Below are 18750 nucleotides of genomic sequence, written 5' to 3'. Positions count from 1 at the left end.
ATGTTTTAGAAGTCTGCCTTACACTGACCTTGGAAAAACAGGTAACTGAACGAATACCTGATGGGAGTATTAATGAGGGCACAGGGATCAGCACGGTAGTTAAGTATAGAAGGAAAACTGGGCTGACAGTAAAGCTAAGAGCTTTGGTACTATAACCCTACATTTGCTCAACCAAATTAGTTCTGAATGACATTTACCTTTTTACACAAAGAACTATGCTTATTTTAAGTCTACTGTTAAGAGGCAGAGAGGGTATAACCAAAGTAGTCATTAAACTGAAAATACCTCAAGACTTACTCAGTTTTGTATCCATAGGCCTTACAACCTGGTAGGCACAAGAAATAATTTGTTATACTGAATCCATCCTGTTTAACTGTATTATCAACAAAAAAGTAAGACAAACTTGAAACATAAGCATTTTAACTTTATTTCATCATTGCCATTTAAAGCTTGATTTTATAAAACATAAAAGACACTTTTAAAAGTTTTGTATCACAAGAATTTAGACAGTAGAAATAACCATAGCTTCATAGGTTCAAGTTACATAAATGGAAATCAAATAACTGAGAACTTCTTCAATATGGAAACTATACAAATACAAATGAAATAAAGGCAAAGGGCCTAACAGCATTATTTCATTACTTACGGATTATCATTAGACACTTTCAGGAACCTAACAAAGATTCTGAATATTCAGACTGCTTTTGCTATATTTTATTTTAAATACCTCCCTAAGTATATACTGCATCAAGCTACTTGACCAAGAGGCCGATTTAGGAAGGTACTTAGTTTTATAGCAAATTTTTCCATGTACAGTTATTACCTTCAAAGGCATTGACATAACAATGCTGATGTAGTTATCTGTTGGTTCCCTTGTGAACCGTGTGCAGTAACTAATGTCAACCCTAGGTAAAGTCAAACAGATCAAAACACTGGAACAATTATGCACAGCTCAGTGAAGTATGTTAAGTTTTCCCCATCTGAAAATCAACCAGTGAAAACATACCAACTGTCGTTGACTTGGTCTCAGGAAAACCACATTTGAGAATTACGAAGTATATTATTGTCCTTATCTCAACCACAGTCATTGACAGGAATTTTGTAGGCCACCATACTATTTACTTTGTGGATTGTAGTAGTAAACGAACGAAGACGGACTTCTTCAGAATTGGTAATGAACTGTGGTCCCGACTCTTCCCATTTTTCAGGTACAACCAAATCTTTGTCTGCATAAATCAGTAGATCAAATGAACCTAAGTTGGGGGTAGATCATTGAAGTACATCATTTTTCAAAAGTAAAATTACCCTCCCTGTCTCTCTCACATTTTGAACCACCTATCATGTTAGAAAAGATAGCCTGGTCTCTAATCACTAGTTAATTGCTTTTCACCAATAGAAATGTATATACTTCTTTTACTTTATCTTATGAAAAATTCAAGGTTTTCTTTCTTTAAGGAGAAAACTATTAAAAACATATGCAGGAAGTGGATAATCAGCCACATGGGATGGGATGAATGTAAGCCACAGGAAAGCCGACACCTTGGTTCTGTGACTGCTGTATCCCAGCGCCCAGAACAGTGTCTGGCATATAGCAGGTATTTAGGAAGTATCTGATGAATGAAGGAATAACTAAGATAGTAAAGACACAATTATAGCTACAGTCTTAACTGTATACATAAAAATGTATAGAAAATGAAAGTAATGAAAAGAATTACATCAAAACATTCAAGAGTAAGTACTGTAGAACTTTCATTCCTCTCCTTTTCAGCATTTTCAAATTTTCTAGAATGCATATAAACATGACTTTTGCTTCATGTAGTTCTTCTCATTCACATTACATGATACTGATTATTAAGAAAACATCTAATGAAGGGATAATTCTTAAAGCAGTAGCTTAGTCTTTTCCCCAATAAATTCAAGCCAATATGTAGCTGTATAATACTCACAAGAAACTTCCAACAGTGGCAGAAATGTCACTGTAGCTGTGATCTGTCTGATTACTGAGCGGATTTCATCTTGAATAGCTTTCTGAGACTTTTCTCTGGGTGTGCTATCAAAGAAACCAAATCAATTCATATGCTTTAAATTTTAACTAGTTATATTGGTAAGATTATTTATCTGAATAAACGCTTCCAAATCAATTAAGTAAGATATTAAAAAGGAGTTTTAAAAAAGTGAATGTAGGTATATCCTTAGGGTCCATAACCTAGTATCTCTATTATTTCATCCATCCTTTCCATCACTTCATAGGGTTGGTCTTAGTATCAGGTCTTTTGGTATCAGATGACTAGAAAATCTGCCAAGGGGTACAAGAAAACCTCAACTCTTAAAAATCAGTGGTATCTAAAATTATGTAATTGGTATAATCATTTTGGCATTTTAAGGAATGCGTGTCTAATTCCCTATTGCCTGAGAAAAGATGTTAAATTATATCAAATCATTTTTATAAGCTAAAAATTTCTTAAAATAGAAGGCTTCAGGGTAAAACCTGGACCCTGCAGGCATCCTCCTCAGACGCCAAACCGGGCCTAAGACCGAAACCTGCCCCTGATGGGAACCGGAGGCGGGTGGGGGAGGTCAGATGCAAGCCTAGCTCGGACTTAAAACCCAGATCCTGCAGGCAACCCCCACAGACGCCAAACCAGGGCCTCAGCAAACTGGAGCCTCAGGCGGCAAACTGGCCCTGACGGAAAATCAGGACTAGACCAAAAGGCCGGCCTCAGATGCCAAACCAGGCCAGACTGAACAGGGGTCATTCACATGCCCAGATGGAGGGCGAGTGCTCTGGGGTGGGACCGAGACCGAGAGCGCGAGGACACCGAGGTGCAACGCTGTGGAGCCCAGGAAGCAGCGCCTCAGGTGTTGGTCCCAGACCCAGAAGGATTTTGCAAATTTTAAATCATCACTGTTTCCATCTTCATTATCATGATTATGGGCTTGGCACTGAGTAAGAGAAGTAAAAAGAAGACAAAAGACCTGGTGGAGAGGCTCAAGATGGCGGCGTGAGTAGGGCGGCGGAAATCTCCTCCCAAAACCATATATATTTTTGAAAATACAACAAATACAACTACGCCTAAAAGAGAGACCAGAAGATACAGTACAACAGCCAGGCTACAACTACATCTGCAAGAATTCAGCATCTCACGAAAAGGGTAAGCTACAAAGCTGTGACCCGGTGGGACCCGAGCACTCCCCCTACCCCAGCTCACCAGTGCAAGGAAAAGAATCAGAGTGGGGAGGGAATGGAAGCATAGGACTGCTAAATAAACAGCCCTAGTAATCTGCACTGGGAGCACAGATACACATTGCATGTTGTTCTGGATATTAGAGAAACGGAAAAGTAAAATACAAGACAGAGAGTGTGAGCACGTCCCCACAGCCGGCTCCCCTGGGACAAAAGAAAAGCGGGTGGTTTTTGAAAGTCTTAAAGGGATAGCGGCTTAACAACTGGACGGAATCATCCTGGCACACTCAGCCCAGGAGGCTACGAATCATAAGGAACTTCAGGCGCCCTAACACCCTGGGTGGCAATGCAGCCACAAGGCCCCACACAGCAATTAGAAGCCTGCCATTCATTCCCACCGGTAGACTGCAAGCAAACCAACTGACCCGACACAGCGGCAGAGCAGCTGGAGCGGCCCCACCCACAGCAGCCACACAGAGTCTCCTCCCAGCGTGCAGTCAACCACAACAGACCCAGAGGCTGTCACTGGCACGTACCTGCCCAGCACAGACAGAGGAAGCCAGACCAAGGCACGAAGTGGTGCCCTTTTCACAGGACAAAACACCGGGGGCACCTGCCATTCCTCGTAGGGCTCTGGGCTATCCGAGGGCTGCTCCGCCCAAGGCAGCTCAGATTAACCCAGAGATTGCTCCCTGTGTGCGTGTAACCGACACAGGCAGCAGAGAAGGGCAAGGCGACTAGCAAGCATAAAGGGACTTTGTTCTCCCAGCTGACACACATGCCACCTGCCTATTGTAATGAAAAGGTAGAAGAATCTGGTCCAGTAAAGAATCACTCAGACAACCGCAGACAGAGGGCCTGGGGAGACAGATATAATGAATCATCCTGAAAAAGAGTTCAAAATAAAGGTCATAACCATGCTGATGGACCTGAAGAGAAATATGCAAGAGCTAAAGGATGAAGTCCGGAGGGAGACTGCAGAAATGAAACAATCTCTGGAAGGACTTACGAGCAAACTGGATGAGGTACAAGAGACTGTTAATGGAATACAAATCAGAGCACAGGAATACAGAGAAACTGAGGCAGAAGAGATAAAAGGATGTCCAGGAATGAAAGAATATTAAGAGAACTGTGTGACCAATCCAAATGGAAGAATATTTGCATTATAGGGTTACCAGAAGAAGAAGACAGAGAAAAAGGGTTAGAAAATGTCTTTGAAGAAATAATTGATGAAAACTACCCCAAGCTGAGGAAGGAAATAGTCTCTCAGACTATGGAAGCCCACAGATGTCCCAACACAAGGGACCCAAGAAGGACAACACCAAGACATATAATAATTAAAATGGCAAAGATCAAAGACAAGGACAGAGTATTAAAGGCAGCCAGAGAGAAAAAGATCACCTACAAAGGAAAACCCATCAGGCTATCATCAGACTTCTCAACTGAAACCTTACAGGCCAGAAGAGAATGGCATGATATGTTTAATGCACTGAAACAGAAGGGCCTTGAACCAAGAATACTGTATCCAGTATGACTATCATTTAAATATGAAAGAGGGATTAAAAAATTCCCAGACAAGCAAAAGTTGAGGGAATTTACCTCCCACAAACCATCCCTACAGGATATTTTAAGGGACTGTTCTAGATGGGAGCACTCCTAAGGCGAAATAGATGTCACCAGAGAAAACAAAATCACACCAAAGAAAGCAGACCAACCAAATACTAACTAAAGGCAAAAAATAATATCAACTATTCACAAAAGCAGTCAAAGGAAACACAAAAGAGTACCAAATAGAACACCTAACAATAAAGAATGGAGGAAGAAGAATAAGAAGGGAGAGAAATAAAGAATCATCAGACTGTGTTTATAATAGCTTAATAAGAGAGTTAAGTTAGATGGTTAGGTAGTAAAGAAGCTACCCTTGAACCTTTGGTAACCACAATTCCAAAGCCTGCAATGGGAATAAGTACATATCTTTCGATAATCACCCTAAATGTAAATGGTCTGAATGCACCATTAAAAAGACACAGAGTAATAGAAAGGATAAAAAAACAAGACCCATCTATATGCTGCCTACAAGAGACTGACATCAAACCCAAAGACATACACAGAATAAAAGTGAAGGGATGGAAAAAGGTACTTAATGCAACTAACAGAGAAAAAAGCAGGAGTTACAGTACTTGTATCAGACAAAATATACTTCAAAACAAAGAAAGTAACAAGAGACAGAGAAGGGCATTACATAATGATAAAGGGGGCTGTCCAACAAAAGGATATAACCATTATAAACATATATGCACCCAATACAGGAGCACTGACATATGTGAAACAAATACACTCACTCCAAAGGACAGATCAACCAGACAGAAAATAAGTAAGGACACAGAGGCACTGAACAACACACTAGAACACATGGACCTAATAGACATCTACAGAACTCTGCACCCAAAAGTAGCAGGATACACATTCGTCTCAAGTGCACATGGAACATTCTCCAGAACAGACCACATACTAGGACACAAAAAGAGCCTCAGTAAATTCACAAAGACTGAAATTCTATCAACCAACTTCTTAGACCACAAAAGTATAAAACTAGAAATAAATTGTACAAAGAAAACAAAAAGGCTCACAAACACATGGAGTCTTAACAACATGCTCCTAAATAATCAATGGATCAATGACCAAATTAAAACAGAGATAAAGTAATATATGGAGACAAATGACAATAATTCAACACCAAAAAATCTGTGGGACGCAGCAAATGCAGTTCAAAGACGAAAGTATATAGGAATCCAGGCATATTTAAAGAAGGAAGAATGATACCAAATTAAGAGTTTAAATTCACAATTATTGAAACTAGAAAAAGAAAAACAAAAGAGGCCCAAAATCAGCAGAAGGAGGGACATAATAAGAAGAAATAAATAAAATTGAGAAGAATAAAACAATACAAAAAAAAAAAATCAATGAAACCAAGAGCTGGTTCTTTGAGAAAAAAAAAAAAAATAGATAAACCCCTACCCAGACTTATAAAGAGAAAATGAGAATCTACACACATAAACAGAATCAGAAATGAAAAAGGAAAACTCATGACAGACCCCACAGAAATACATAGAATTATTGGAGAATACTATGAAAATCTATATTCTAACAAGCTGAAAAACCTAGAAGAAATGGACAACTTCCTAAAAAAGTACAACCTTCCAAGACTGACCAAGGAAGAAATAGAAAATCTAAACAGACCAATTACTAGCAATAAAATTGAATCGGTAATCAAAAAACTACCCAAGAGCAAAACCCTGGGGCAAGATGGATTCACCGCTGAATTTTATCAGACATATAGAGAAGGCATAATACCCATTTTCCTTAAAGTTTTCCAAAAAATAGAAGGGGAGGGAATACTTCCAAACTCATTCTATGAAGCCAGCATCACTAATACCAAAACCAGGCAAAGACCCCACCAAAAAAAAAATTACAGACTGATATCCCTGATGAACATAGATGCAAAAATACTCAAACAAAATATTAGCAAACCAAATTCAAAAATGTATCAAGAGGATCATACACCATGATCAAGTGGGATTCATCTCAGGGATGCTAGGATGGTACAACATTCGAAAATCCATCAACATCATTGACCACATCAACAAAAAGGACAAAAACTGCATGATCATCTCCAAGGACGCTGAAAAAGCATTCGACAAAATTCAACATCCATTCATGATAAAAACTTTCAACAAAATGGGTATAGAGGGCAATTATCTCAACATAACAAAGGCCATATAAGACAAACCCACAGTCAACATCATACTTAACAGCGAGAAGCTAAAAGCTTTTCACCTAAGATCGGGAAAAGCACAGGGATGCCCACTATCCGCACTGTTATTCAACATAGTACTGGAGGTCCTAACCATGGCAATCAGACAAAACAATGAAATACAAGGCATCTAGATTGGTAAAGAAGTCAAACTGTCACTATTTGCAGATGACATGATATTGTACACAAAAAAACCCTAAAGACTCCACTCCAAAGCTACTAGAACTAATATCTGAATTCAGCAAAGTTGCAGGATACAAAATTAATACACAGAAATCTGTTGCTTTCCTATACACTAATAATGAGCTAGCAGAAAGAGAAATCAGGAAAACAATTCCATTGACAATTGCATCAAAAAGAATAAAATACCTAGGAATAAACCTAACCAAGGAAGTAAAAGACCTATACCCTGAAAAGTACAATATACCCTTAAGAGAATTTAAAGAGGACACTAACAAATGGAAACTCATCCCATGCTCTTGGGTAGGAAGAATTGATATTGTCATTATGGCCATCCTGCCTAAAGTAATGTACAGATTCAATGTAATCCCTAACAAACACCAACAGCATTCTTCAATGAACTGGAACTAATAGTTCTAAAATTCATATGGAACCATAAAAGACCCCAAATAGCCAAAGCAATCATGAGAAGGAAGAATAAAGCAGGGGGATTATGCTCCCCAACTTCAAGCTCTACTACAAAGCTACAGTAATCAAGATAATTTGGTACTGGCACAAGAACAGAGCCACAGACCAGTGGAACAGAACAGAGAGTCCAGATATTAACCCAAACATATATGGTCAATTAATATACAATAAAGGAGCCATGGACATACAATGGGGAAATGACAGCCTCTTCAACAGCTGGTGTTGGCAAAACTGGACAGCTACATGTAAGAGAATGAAACTGGATCATTGTCTAACCCCATACACAAAAGTAAATTCGAAATGGATCAAACACCTGAATGTAAGTTATGAAACCATAAAACTCTTAGAAAAAAACATAGGCAAAAATCTCTTGGACATAAACATGAGCAACTTCTTCATGAATGTATCTCCCCGGGCAAGGGAAACAAAGGAAAAATGAACAAGGGGGACTATATCAAGCTGAAAAGTACAGTAAAGGACACTAGTACAAATAGAACAAAAGGCATCCCACAGTATGGGAGAATATATTCATAAATGACAGATCCGATAAACAGTTGACATCCAAAATATATAAAGAGCTCATGCACCTCAACAAACAAAAAGCAAATAATCCAGTTAAAAAATGGGCACAGGATCTGAACAGACACTTCTCCCAAGAAGAAATTCAGATGACCAACAGACACATGAAAAGATGCTCTACATCGCTAATCATCAGAGAAATGCGAATTAAAACCACAATGAGATATCACCTCACACCAGTAAGGATCGCCACCATCCAAAAGACAAACAACAACAAATGTTGGTGAGTTTGTGGAGAAAGGGGAACCCTCCTACACTGCCGGTGGGAATGTAAATTAGTTCAACCATTGTGGAAAGCAGTATGGAATTCCTCAAAAACTCAAAATAGAAATACCATTTGACCCAGGAATTCCACTCCTAGGAATTTACCCTAAGAATGCAGCAGCCCAGTTTGAAAAAGATATATGCACCCCTATGTTTATTGCAGCACTATTTACAATTGCCAAGAAATGGAAGCAACCTCAGTATCTATCAGTAGATGAATGGATAAAGATGTGGTACACATACACAATGGAATATTATTTATCCATAAGAAGAAAACAAATCCTCTGATTGGCAACAACATGGATGGAACTAGAGGGTATTACGCTCAGTGAAATAAGCCAAGCGGAAAAAGACAAGTATCAAATGATTTCACTCATCTGCAGAGTATAAGAACGAAGAAAAAAACTGAAGGAACAGAACAGCAGTAGACTCACAGAACCCAAGAATGGACTAACAGTTACCAAAGGGAAAGGGACTGGGGAGGATGGGTGAGTAGGGAGGGATGGGGGAAAAAAAGGGCATTACTATTAGCAGACATAATGTAGTGGGGGAGCACAGGGAGGGCTGTACAACAAAGAGAAGACAAATAGTGATTCTATAGCATCTTACTATGCTGATGGACAGTGACTCTAATGGGGTATGTGAGGGGGGGACTTGATGATGGGGGGAGTCTAGTAAACATATTGTTGCTCCTGTAATTGTAGATTAATGATACCAAGAAAAAAAAAATAGACGGCTTCAGAAACAAGCTAATTTTCATTATGAGAAATGGTTCTGGGTTATAGCTAAGCATGCCCAGGATAGTGCCAGGTATTAGCTCATAATGGACATTTCCCATCCAGTGGGTCTGGAAACTTCAGTTTTTCAAGTGTCTTAGGAAGTTTGTGGCATTAAATGAAACATAGTAGAGCTGCGTCTTCAACTGAGACAGTCTAGGATAATCCTTTTAAACAATTCACTTACTGGCCCACCTAGTAGTACATCAAGTGTAGTTTTGCACATACTACCATAAATACTAGTTTGAAATTCACTGATTTAGACTAAAGGCAATTATATTCAAAGTAGACTATCTATACAAATCAATGACACGCTAAAGTAAGGACCATTCTTTTCCACAAGAGATTGAAGATCAAACATCTTAGAATCAAACCACACCTAATGGGACTCACTTAGTAAAAACATGTTTTAGAAAAAATATGAAAAAGGTAATAACATAACTCAAACTTACCTGTCATCTTTTGCAGTCTTGTCACACTCAATATCAAACTGCCATCTCTCAAGGACCTCACCACTTTCAATATTTGAGATGATTACCACCAGTTTCTGAACTGAACACTTGTATAACCAATCTGCAACACATAACAAGGCACCTTTCTCCCACTGCATTACAAAACCACTCTCTTCTCAGGTCCCACTTCTTTCCTCAGCAAATTCTTACCACTCATATTTTGGAACTCTTCCAACCTGTACAGATAACTTTCCCCATCAATAACCTAGCTCCTGTTTCCAAATCCTCACTGTTTGTACCAAATATAGTCCTTGGAGCTAAGGACAGAGTAATGAACATTCAGTACCTCCATTCTAATCCAAAGTAGGAATGTAGGAGATGGAGATTAATCTCAGCACTGCACCAATAAATGTAGTATTATAAGTGTGGTAACACTATGAAGGTGCAATATATGGTGCAATAAGAGCATACAATAGGAAAATTTGACTCACTCTGGGTAGGCCTAAGTTTAGTGCTAAGAAACAACAGCATTAAATATGTAAAAGGATAGGGAAGAGGATATAGATCTTAAATACTCAAAAGGGAAAAGCATCTGACCAGTGAATTAGAGGAAGGCCAATACAACTGCAGTTAAGAAAGGGAGAATGAACAGAGTTAAGTCTGGAGAGATAAACAGTAGCCAGAGCACACAAGGGCATGTGGGCCAAATTAAAGAAATATTCCTTCAAGAACCAGAGAAGCCATTACTGTGTTTAAAGCAGGGTATGATATAATTAGTTGTATTTCAAAACTTTCATTCTGGCTGTGATGTGGAAAGTGGGCTGAAGATAAAGAGGGAATACAGGGACACTAGGCGATCAGTAATTTAAAGGCTTGTAGGAGGATAACATGGTAGAGATGGAGCAATAGTCAGATTCAAGAGATTTCATGGTTAACATTAAGGTCTATTAGATTACCCATGAGAGAGAAGAAGAGGAATGAGGGATAATTTCCAAGTTTCTGGCTTGTTTCAATAATTGGATAGTTGATCCATTCACTGAGAGTCAAGCAAACTGAAATGGATGATCCTAAATTTAGTTTTTAATATGCTGTTTGAAGTATCCCTGGGATAGGCACATAGAAATAAAAGAGGAGCACTTGATATAGGAGCCTATTTAAGAGAGACCTGGATTAGATACATTTGTGAATCATCTACCCAAAGGTTGTTAGTGAAGCTATGTACATGTCAGAGATCATCTAGAGAGATTATAGTGGAAAGATGGCTTAAGACTGAGCCCTGAATTAATCTTGGAAATTAAGATAGTAAATGCAGGAATCAGCAGTTTTTGGTAAAGAGAAAATAATTCAGTAATACTCAAGGATTATGGGCCACATAGGTCTTAGTTGCAGACTTCTTAAAACGGCCTTTTAAAAAATGTAAAAATAACCTTAACCTGCAGACAGTACAGAAATAGGCGCCTTGCTGACCCTCTGGCATATATCTACTTTTTTATCAGTGTACCTATAAAAAGGAGGAGATAGGGTGGTAATTTGAAGTTTGAGGCAGATTTTTGTTTTAAAACTGGAGAAGAAATCAATGGGAATAATCCAAATCAAAAAAATTAAGCAAAAATACAAAAGAAATAGGGTAAAATCCCTAAGAAAAGGGTGATGTGGTTCAAAACAATGAACAACTTGCCTCTACAAAGAGCAATTCCTCCATTTTGACCAAAATAAAAGGGAGAAGTTCAATAGGAAGGTCTAGCTATACCTGAGATGAATTGCCATTGGTGTGGTGTTAAAAGAGATAACCCAAAAAACCAGTAGCTTAGGCAGGGCTTGCTTTTCCATCAACTTAAAATAACATAGACCCAATAGTTGTCTAGAGGGTCCAGGCCAAATAATCTTGAATGCAGCCCTATGAGTGACTAAGTGTGATTTAGCCGTAAAGTTAGTAAAATTACAATGACATAAGTTTTTTAAAAAATGAAGCTACCTGAAACAAAAAATATCTGACATGAATAAAAATAATTAAAAAATGACCACTGTAGTGTCTCTTTGGAACTTACATTTTGGAAGATCAAATGAGAAGTTAGGGAGAAGCATCCTACAATCTTGAAAAACTAAAAGTGAGAATCCTAAGTGCAGAAACATGATAGAGAAATGAATGGGAATTCTAGGAGACAAAAGGAATAGATGGAGACCACATATTGGTCCAATACAGCAACTGCTTGAGCTAAAGAAAAAAGTGGTAAGATAGAATAGGCTCCCTGACTCACAGGCAGGATTTTTTAAAAAGGCAAAGAGAAATAGGTAAAAAATAAAGACTCTACCAGATGCTCTATTATTTAACAGCTCTTTTTTTAAAAGTTTAGTTCCCAGGTTGAATCCAATTTTATTTTTCTTAATCTCAAAATAATGATGCCTTTAGACTGCAAGAAGCTACAGAAAACATATTAAAAATATACAGTGTGTTTTCTAGATTGTATGATATGAACACAATCATAATTATATAAAATTCCAACTTCTTCCATTTGGCCACACAAACTACAAGTCATTTCTGAGGGAGTTGATGGAGAGTGTGTTGCTAAGCTGTATCAGATTCCTAACATCAAAATATTCATCGCAGTCAAAATGTGGGGTTTCTTTTAATTTGTATATTACATGCTTCCTCCCAATTGAGTCACTATGTTTGATATGCTATTATATTTATATTTTATACCTCTAGGTACAGACCACCAAGATGCTATAAAGTGGATCCTAGACAGCCTACAAAACTCAAAACTTTCCAACAATTAAATACCTTTTAATTGTTCCACCACATTATTTAAGTATTTTATGAGCTCAGGATCAGTAGTTACAAGCAGGGTAAGTCCGTATTTCTGCACTCGAGTGAAGGTTTCAGATGGATATATGCCACGCTGATACAAAATGCTGTTGATTCCAAATGCTGAAAACAAAAGAAATGTTAAAGAAAAGCCATTATCAATTTGAAACTCTGGAAAATAAAACATGTTTGTATGCAGCTATGTTTTCATTAATCCTATAAAGTTGTAAATACCTAAACACGTGTGTGTGTGTATGTGTGTGTGTCTTGTTGAAAGCACAGTAGGTACGAAGCGGCATTAAAAATCTTTAAAAGCTTGATTCTAAGAAAGAAAGCGACACTTGTATTTATGAAGCAAGAAAAGAAAAATGCCAAACTGCATTAATCTACCAGTGCCAAATTTCATCTCATTGCAACTCAAGCCTAAATTCAGATTGTGGTTAAGGAATATCAAACCCCCTTTTGCATCTGAGTTACCAACTGATTAAATGGTCCAATTACCCAGGCAAGGCTCTCCGTCCCTTATTCTTCCTTTTCTCTCAAATCATCCCAGGTTCTATCAGAAGGTACAACCGGCCTGGTGCAAAACAGTGTTTCCCAAAGTCCATCAACACCAATCCCACAATTACCTGGAGGTAAGGTAGGAGTAAAGATACACAGGAGCCCCACCCCAGTTGTACTGCGTCCTAAGTCTCAGGGGATGGCGGCGGTGGGGGATGAAGGTGGGGTGATAGCTGCATCTTACAGAAGCTCCAGGCGAAGGGGCTATACGGCGAGGCAGCACCAAGGCCTCTACGTCCACCATTAGCAACATGGGGAAAGCACCTACATCCGCCTCATCCCAAATTCCTCCTGTCCGGCAGGAGGCGTGGGCGGAGAGGAGCTGAATTAGCGGCCGTAGGCCCACCGGTCTCCCTGCCTGGCAGCCCAGCCGTGGGCCTAGGCGGAGGTCTGGGCTCAGTTTTCCTCGCCCTGTGGCCTGCGCGAGGACTTACAGAAGAACTCGGCCACGATTTCAGCGCTCCCGCGCAGGGTGATGCCTTGCTCCCGGGAGAGCTGCAGCGCCATGACTAGGTCCAGGGACGAAGGCACGCACTTCAACCCGGCAGACAGCGACGGCAACGGCTCCCACAGCAGCTCCCCGCCACTCGTTTTGAAAGTGACGACGCCGCGCGCCGTGCGGCCCTTCGCGCAGGCGCGCAAACCTCTAGGTCCCGCCCCCACGGGGCGGGGACCTGTCTGCCTCAGTCATCTCCGGAGCTGGCTATTCGCGCAGGCACAGTGGGGTAGGCGTAGCCACGGTCTTCCGGGTTGTTGCACTTTGGGGTTCCCTGATGGGCGCTACTAGTTGCGGAAGCTAAATCGGTGGAGGGTAGATTGCCCATCACGGTTTAGTGGCCGCTCTCTAGGTTTGCGGAGCACAACATCTGCGTTTCAAAAATACTTTCAAAGTGATTATGATCTGCCTCACCGCTGCACCAATAAGGGGCCCCAGTGACCCCTAGTGCGCGGTCGGAACCTCTGGCAGCTCCAAAGCAACTGCTTCCGTCGCAGCCAAGCCACGTCTTTAGAGGGCCTGATTACTGTGTGGGCGCGCGGCTTTTCCTGAGAAATTGGGTTAGGGATTAAAGGGACGAACCGCATCCGGTTTTCTGTCCCCTGTTTACGTCCGACCTCCGCTGTACCCAACACCGCCCACCCGCCCGGGTGAGGCAACCGCTGGCCGCCTGGAGCTGCATCTGGCGCTGTGCTGCGTCGACTCCGCCCACCCGTAGTAGGCTGGTCAGAAATAGTCACCTCAATGAAAAGGGCCCTCAATAATAATTTTTTTTTCAATGAATTTCGATTCTCAAGTTGAATGACTTTTCATGTTAAGGTGAGAAGTATTTAAGAGATAGTGCCCAATTTATGTTCATTAAATTGTGAAGTTAAGCAGCTAGAAAAATTATTTGTAAAACGGGGTCAAAAACCTTTATCTACCAGACATACTGTTACTTAATTATATGAAAAATTCCCAAGTGTACTTGTTTCTATTGCATAACAAATTAACACAAATTACTGATTTAAAACCACCCATTTTTTTTGCCAGTCCTGAAAGCCATGACCGTGTTGGTGTGGCATAACTATGTGTTTTGCTTAGAATCTCAGAAGGTGGAATAAAGGGGTCTGCAGGTGGGTTCTCATCTAAGAACTGGGGACATCTTCCAAGCCGCTTGGTTATTGGCAGTATTAATGTCCTTGTAGTTCTTGGATTGAGGTCTTCCTCTTGTTCGCTGTTGGCCAGAGACATCTTGCACCTTTGCCCAGGTTGCCCTTCCACAGACCTTCTCACACTTGCAGTCTCTGACTTCAGGGAGAGCCCTTTAAGGGCTCACCTGCTTATGTAAGCCCCAATCCTGCGAATCATTTCCCCTTTGGTGAACCTAACCCCCAAAGTGATATCCTTCATATTCATAGGTTCTGTCACACACAATGGGAGAGAATATAGGTTATGCTCCCTAGAGGGTGCAAATTTGGGGGAGGGCACCTTAGAATTCTGCGTTTCACAGTGTTATGTGTCACATTTTGATCAGGTTGAAGAGTAAAACATAGTACTAGGTAACAGGCAGACTTGACCAGTAAAATATCTTCCTTACATACTTTCGTCTCTGTGTTAGTGTTTAAATCACCATCTTTTCACTTCTACCAGAAACTTGGGTTAGAGCCAGAATTCTGGCATCACCGTAGTAGATCAATGCCCACCTTATTCCCTATAAAAATTGTCTGTCTGTCTCAGGAACTTTATGTAATTCTCAGCACCTTAGGAAAGACTTCCTTGCATTTCACGTAATTAAGTGTTCACATTACTTTGGAGATTCTATAATTTAAAAGGCTAACAAAATACATGACTTTTCCATGCATAGAGCAAGTATTTATTAAATACTTTGTGCTCTATGAGATACAAGAAATAGTGTTTGGAAGGCATGATGTGTACTTTTTGAGGAGTTTGTCATCTATTTTGTTTAAATATGCATTAAAAAAAAATATTGAAGGCTCACAAATTTGGCATCCTGTGACTTCTGCTTACTTCAGCAGCCCCCTTTTAGGAAGATTACTTTCCTAATCTGAATTCTTGCAGATGTAGTTGTAGCCTGGCTGTTGTACTGTATCTTCTGGTCTCTCTTTTAGGCGTAGTTGTATTTGTTGTATTTTCAAAAATATATATGGTTTTGGGAGGAGATTTCCGCCGCCCTACTCACGCCGCCATCTTGAGCCTCTCCACCAGGTCTTTTGTCTTCTTTTTACTTCTCTTACTCAGTGCCAAGCCCATAATCATGATAATGAAGATGGAAACAGTGATGATTTAAAATTTGCAAAATCCTTCTGGGTCTGGGACCAACACCTGAGGCGCTGCTTCCTGGGCTCCACAGCGTTGCACCTCGGTGTCCTCGCGCTCTCGGTCTCGGTCCCACCCCAGAGCACTCGCCCTCCATCTGGGCATGTGAATGACCCCTGTTCAGTCTGGCCTGGTTTGGCATCTGAGGCCGGCCTTTTGGTCTAGTCCTGATTTTCCGTCAGGGCCAGTTTGCCGCCTGAGGCTCCAGTTTGCTGAGGCCCTGGTTTGGCGTCTGTGGGGGTTGCCTGCAGGATCTGGGTTTTAAGTCCGAGCTAGGCTTGCATCTGACCTCCCCCACCCGCCTCCGGTTCCCATCAGGGGCAGGTTTCGGTCTTAGGCCCGGTTTGGCGTCTGAGGAGGATGCCTGCAGGGTCCAGGTTTTACCCTGAAGCCTTCTATTTTAAGAAATTTTTAGCTTATAAAAATGATTTGATATAATTTAACATCTTTTCTCAGGCAATAGGGAATTAGACACGCATTCCTTAAAATGCCAAAATGATTATACCAATTACATAATTTTAGATACCACTGATTTTTAAGAGTTGAGGTTTTCTTGTACCCCTTGGCAGATTTTCTAGTCATCTGATACCAAAAGACCTGATACTAAGACCAACCCTATGAAGTGATGGAAAGGATGGATGAAATAATAGAGATACTAGGTTATGGACCCTAAGGATATACCTACATTCACTTTTTTAAAACTCCTTTTTAATATCTTACTTAATTGATTTGGAAGCGTTTATTCAGATAAATAATCTTACCAATATAACTAGTTAAAATTTAAAGCATATGAATTGATTTGGTTTCTTTGATAGCACACCCAGAGAAAAGTCTCAGAAAGCTATTCAAGATGAAATCCGCTCAGTAATCAGACAGATCACAGCTACAGTGACATTTCTGCCACTGTTGGAAGTTTCTTGTGAGTATTATACAGCTACATATTGGCTTGAATTTATTGGGGAAAAGACTAAGCTACTGCTTTAAGAATTATCCCTTCATTAGATGTTTTCTTAATAATCAGTATCATGTAATGTGAATGAGAAGAACTACATGAAGCAAAAGTCATGTTTATATGCATTCTAGAAAATTTGAAAATGCTGAAAAGGAGAGGAATGAAAGTTCTACAGTACTTACTCTTGAATGTTTTGATGTAATTCTTTTCATTACTTTCATTTTCTATACATTTTTATGTATACAGTTAAGACTGTAGCTATAATTGTGTCTTTACTATCTTAGTTATTCCTTCATTCATCAGATACTTCCTAAATACCTGCTATATGCCAGACACTGTTCTGGGCGCTGGGATACAGCAGTCACAGAACCAAGGTGTCGGCTTTCCTGTGGCTTACATTCATCCCATCCCATGTGGCTGATTATCCACTTCCTGCATATGTTTTTAATAGTTTTCTCCTTAAAGAAAGAAAACCTTGAATTTTTCATAAGATAAAGTAAAAGAAGTATATACATTTCTATTGGTGAAAAGCAATTAACTAGTGATTAGAGACCAGGCTATCTTTTCTAACATGATAGGTGGTTCAAAATGTGAGAGAGACAGGGAGGGTAATTTTACTTTTGAAAAATGATGTACTTCAATGATCTACCCCCAACTTAGGTTCATTTGATCTACTGATTTATGCAGACAAAGATTTGGTTGTACCTGAAAAATGGGAAGAGTCGGGACCACAGTTCATTACCAATTCTGAAGAAGTCCGTCTTCGTTCGTTTACTACTACAATCCACAAAGTAAATAGTATGGTGGCCTACAAAATTCCTGTCAATGACTGTGGTTGAGATAAGGACAATAATATACTTCGTAATTCTCAAATGTGGTTTTCCTGAGACCAAGTCAACGACAGTTGGTATGTTTTCACTGGTTGATTTTCAGATGGGGAAAACTTAACATACTTCACTGAGCTGTGCATAATTGTTCCAGTGTTTTGATCTGTTTGACTTTACCTAGGGTTGACATTAGTTACTGCACACGGTTCACAAGGGAACCAACAGATAACTACATCAGCATTGTTATGTCAATGCCTTTGAAGGTAATAACTGTACATGGAAAAATTTGCTATAAAACTAAGTACCTTCCTAAATCGGCCTCTTGGTCAAGTAGCTTGATGCAGTATATACTTAGGGAGGTATTTAAAATAAAATATAGCAAAAGCAGTCTGAATATTCAGAATCTTTGTTAGGTTCCTGAAAGTGTCTAATGATAATCCGTAAGTAATGAAATAATGCTGTTAGGCCCTTTGCCTTTATTTCATTTGTATTTGTATAGTTTCCATATTGAAGAAGTTCTCAGTTATTTGATTTCCATTTATGTAACTTGAACCTATGAAGCTATGGTTATTTCTACTGTCTAAATTCTTGTGATACAAAACTTTTAAAAGTGTCTTTTATGTTTTATAAAATCAAGCTTTAAATGGCAATGATGAAATAAAGTTAAAATGCTTATGTTTCAAGTTTGTCTTACTTTTTTGTTGATAATACAGTTAAACAGGATGGATTCAGTATAACAAATTATTTCTTGTGCCTACCAGGTTGTAAGGCCTATGGATACAAAACTGAGTAAGTCTTGAGGTATTTTCAGTTTAATGACTACTTTGGTTATACCCTCTCTGCCTCTTAACAGTAGACTTAAAATAAGCATAGTTCTTTGTGTAAAAAGGTAAATGTCATTCAGAACTAATTTGGTTGAGCAAATGTAGGGTTATAGTACCAAAGCTCTTAGCTTTACTGTCAGCCCAGTTTTCCTTCTATACTTAACTACCGTGCTGATCCCTGTGCCCTCATTAATACTCCCATCAGGTATTCGTTCAGTTACCTGTTTTTCCAAGGTCAGTGTAAGGCA

General features: G+C 39.6%; 1 protein-coding gene and 1 long non-coding RNA gene across 4 annotated transcripts; one reads left to right on the top strand and one right to left on the bottom strand.

Annotated features, from left to right (window-relative positions):
* Positions 1-403: 403 nt before the first annotated feature.
* Positions 404-13736, bottom strand: LOC118913825 (mitotic spindle assembly checkpoint protein MAD2A). 3 transcript variants are annotated; one of them, XM_036888109.2, is made up of 5 exons: positions 13519-13736; positions 12500-12646; positions 9718-9838; positions 1947-2050; positions 404-1253 (listed from the first exon to the last, which is right to left on the bottom strand). In XM_036888109.2, exons 1-5 carry the CDS (start codon positions 13589-13591, stop codon positions 1075-1077), a joined length of 624 nt encoding a protein of 207 aa, XP_036744004.2. In that variant the 5' UTR covers positions 13592-13736; the 3' UTR covers positions 404-1074. The 3 variants fall into 3 exon arrangements, with proteins under 3 accessions (XP_036744004.2, XP_057358574.1, XP_036744003.1); XM_057502591.1 differs by having other exon boundaries at positions 404-1226; XM_036888108.2 differs by lacking the exon at positions 404-1253 and adding an exon at positions 1768-1844.
* Positions 13737-13811: 75 nt separating this feature from the next.
* LOC130683839 (uncharacterized) lies at positions 13812-18361 on the top strand. The gene is made up of 3 exons (XR_008997846.1): positions 13812-14399; positions 16715-16818; positions 17512-18361. It is a non-coding gene; the product is annotated as an uncharacterized LOC130683839 (long non-coding RNA).
* Positions 18362-18750: the final 389 nt, after the last annotated feature.

The sequence above is a fragment of the Manis pentadactyla genome, chromosome 5 (assembly GCF_030020395.1).
Source record: "Manis pentadactyla isolate mManPen7 chromosome 5, mManPen7.hap1, whole genome shotgun sequence".
In the NCBI taxonomy this organism is placed as follows: Eukaryota; Metazoa; Chordata; class Mammalia; order Pholidota; family Manidae; genus Manis; species Manis pentadactyla.
Note: the sequence above shows the minus strand (reverse complement) of the source record. Positions and strands in the feature narration are given on the sequence as shown.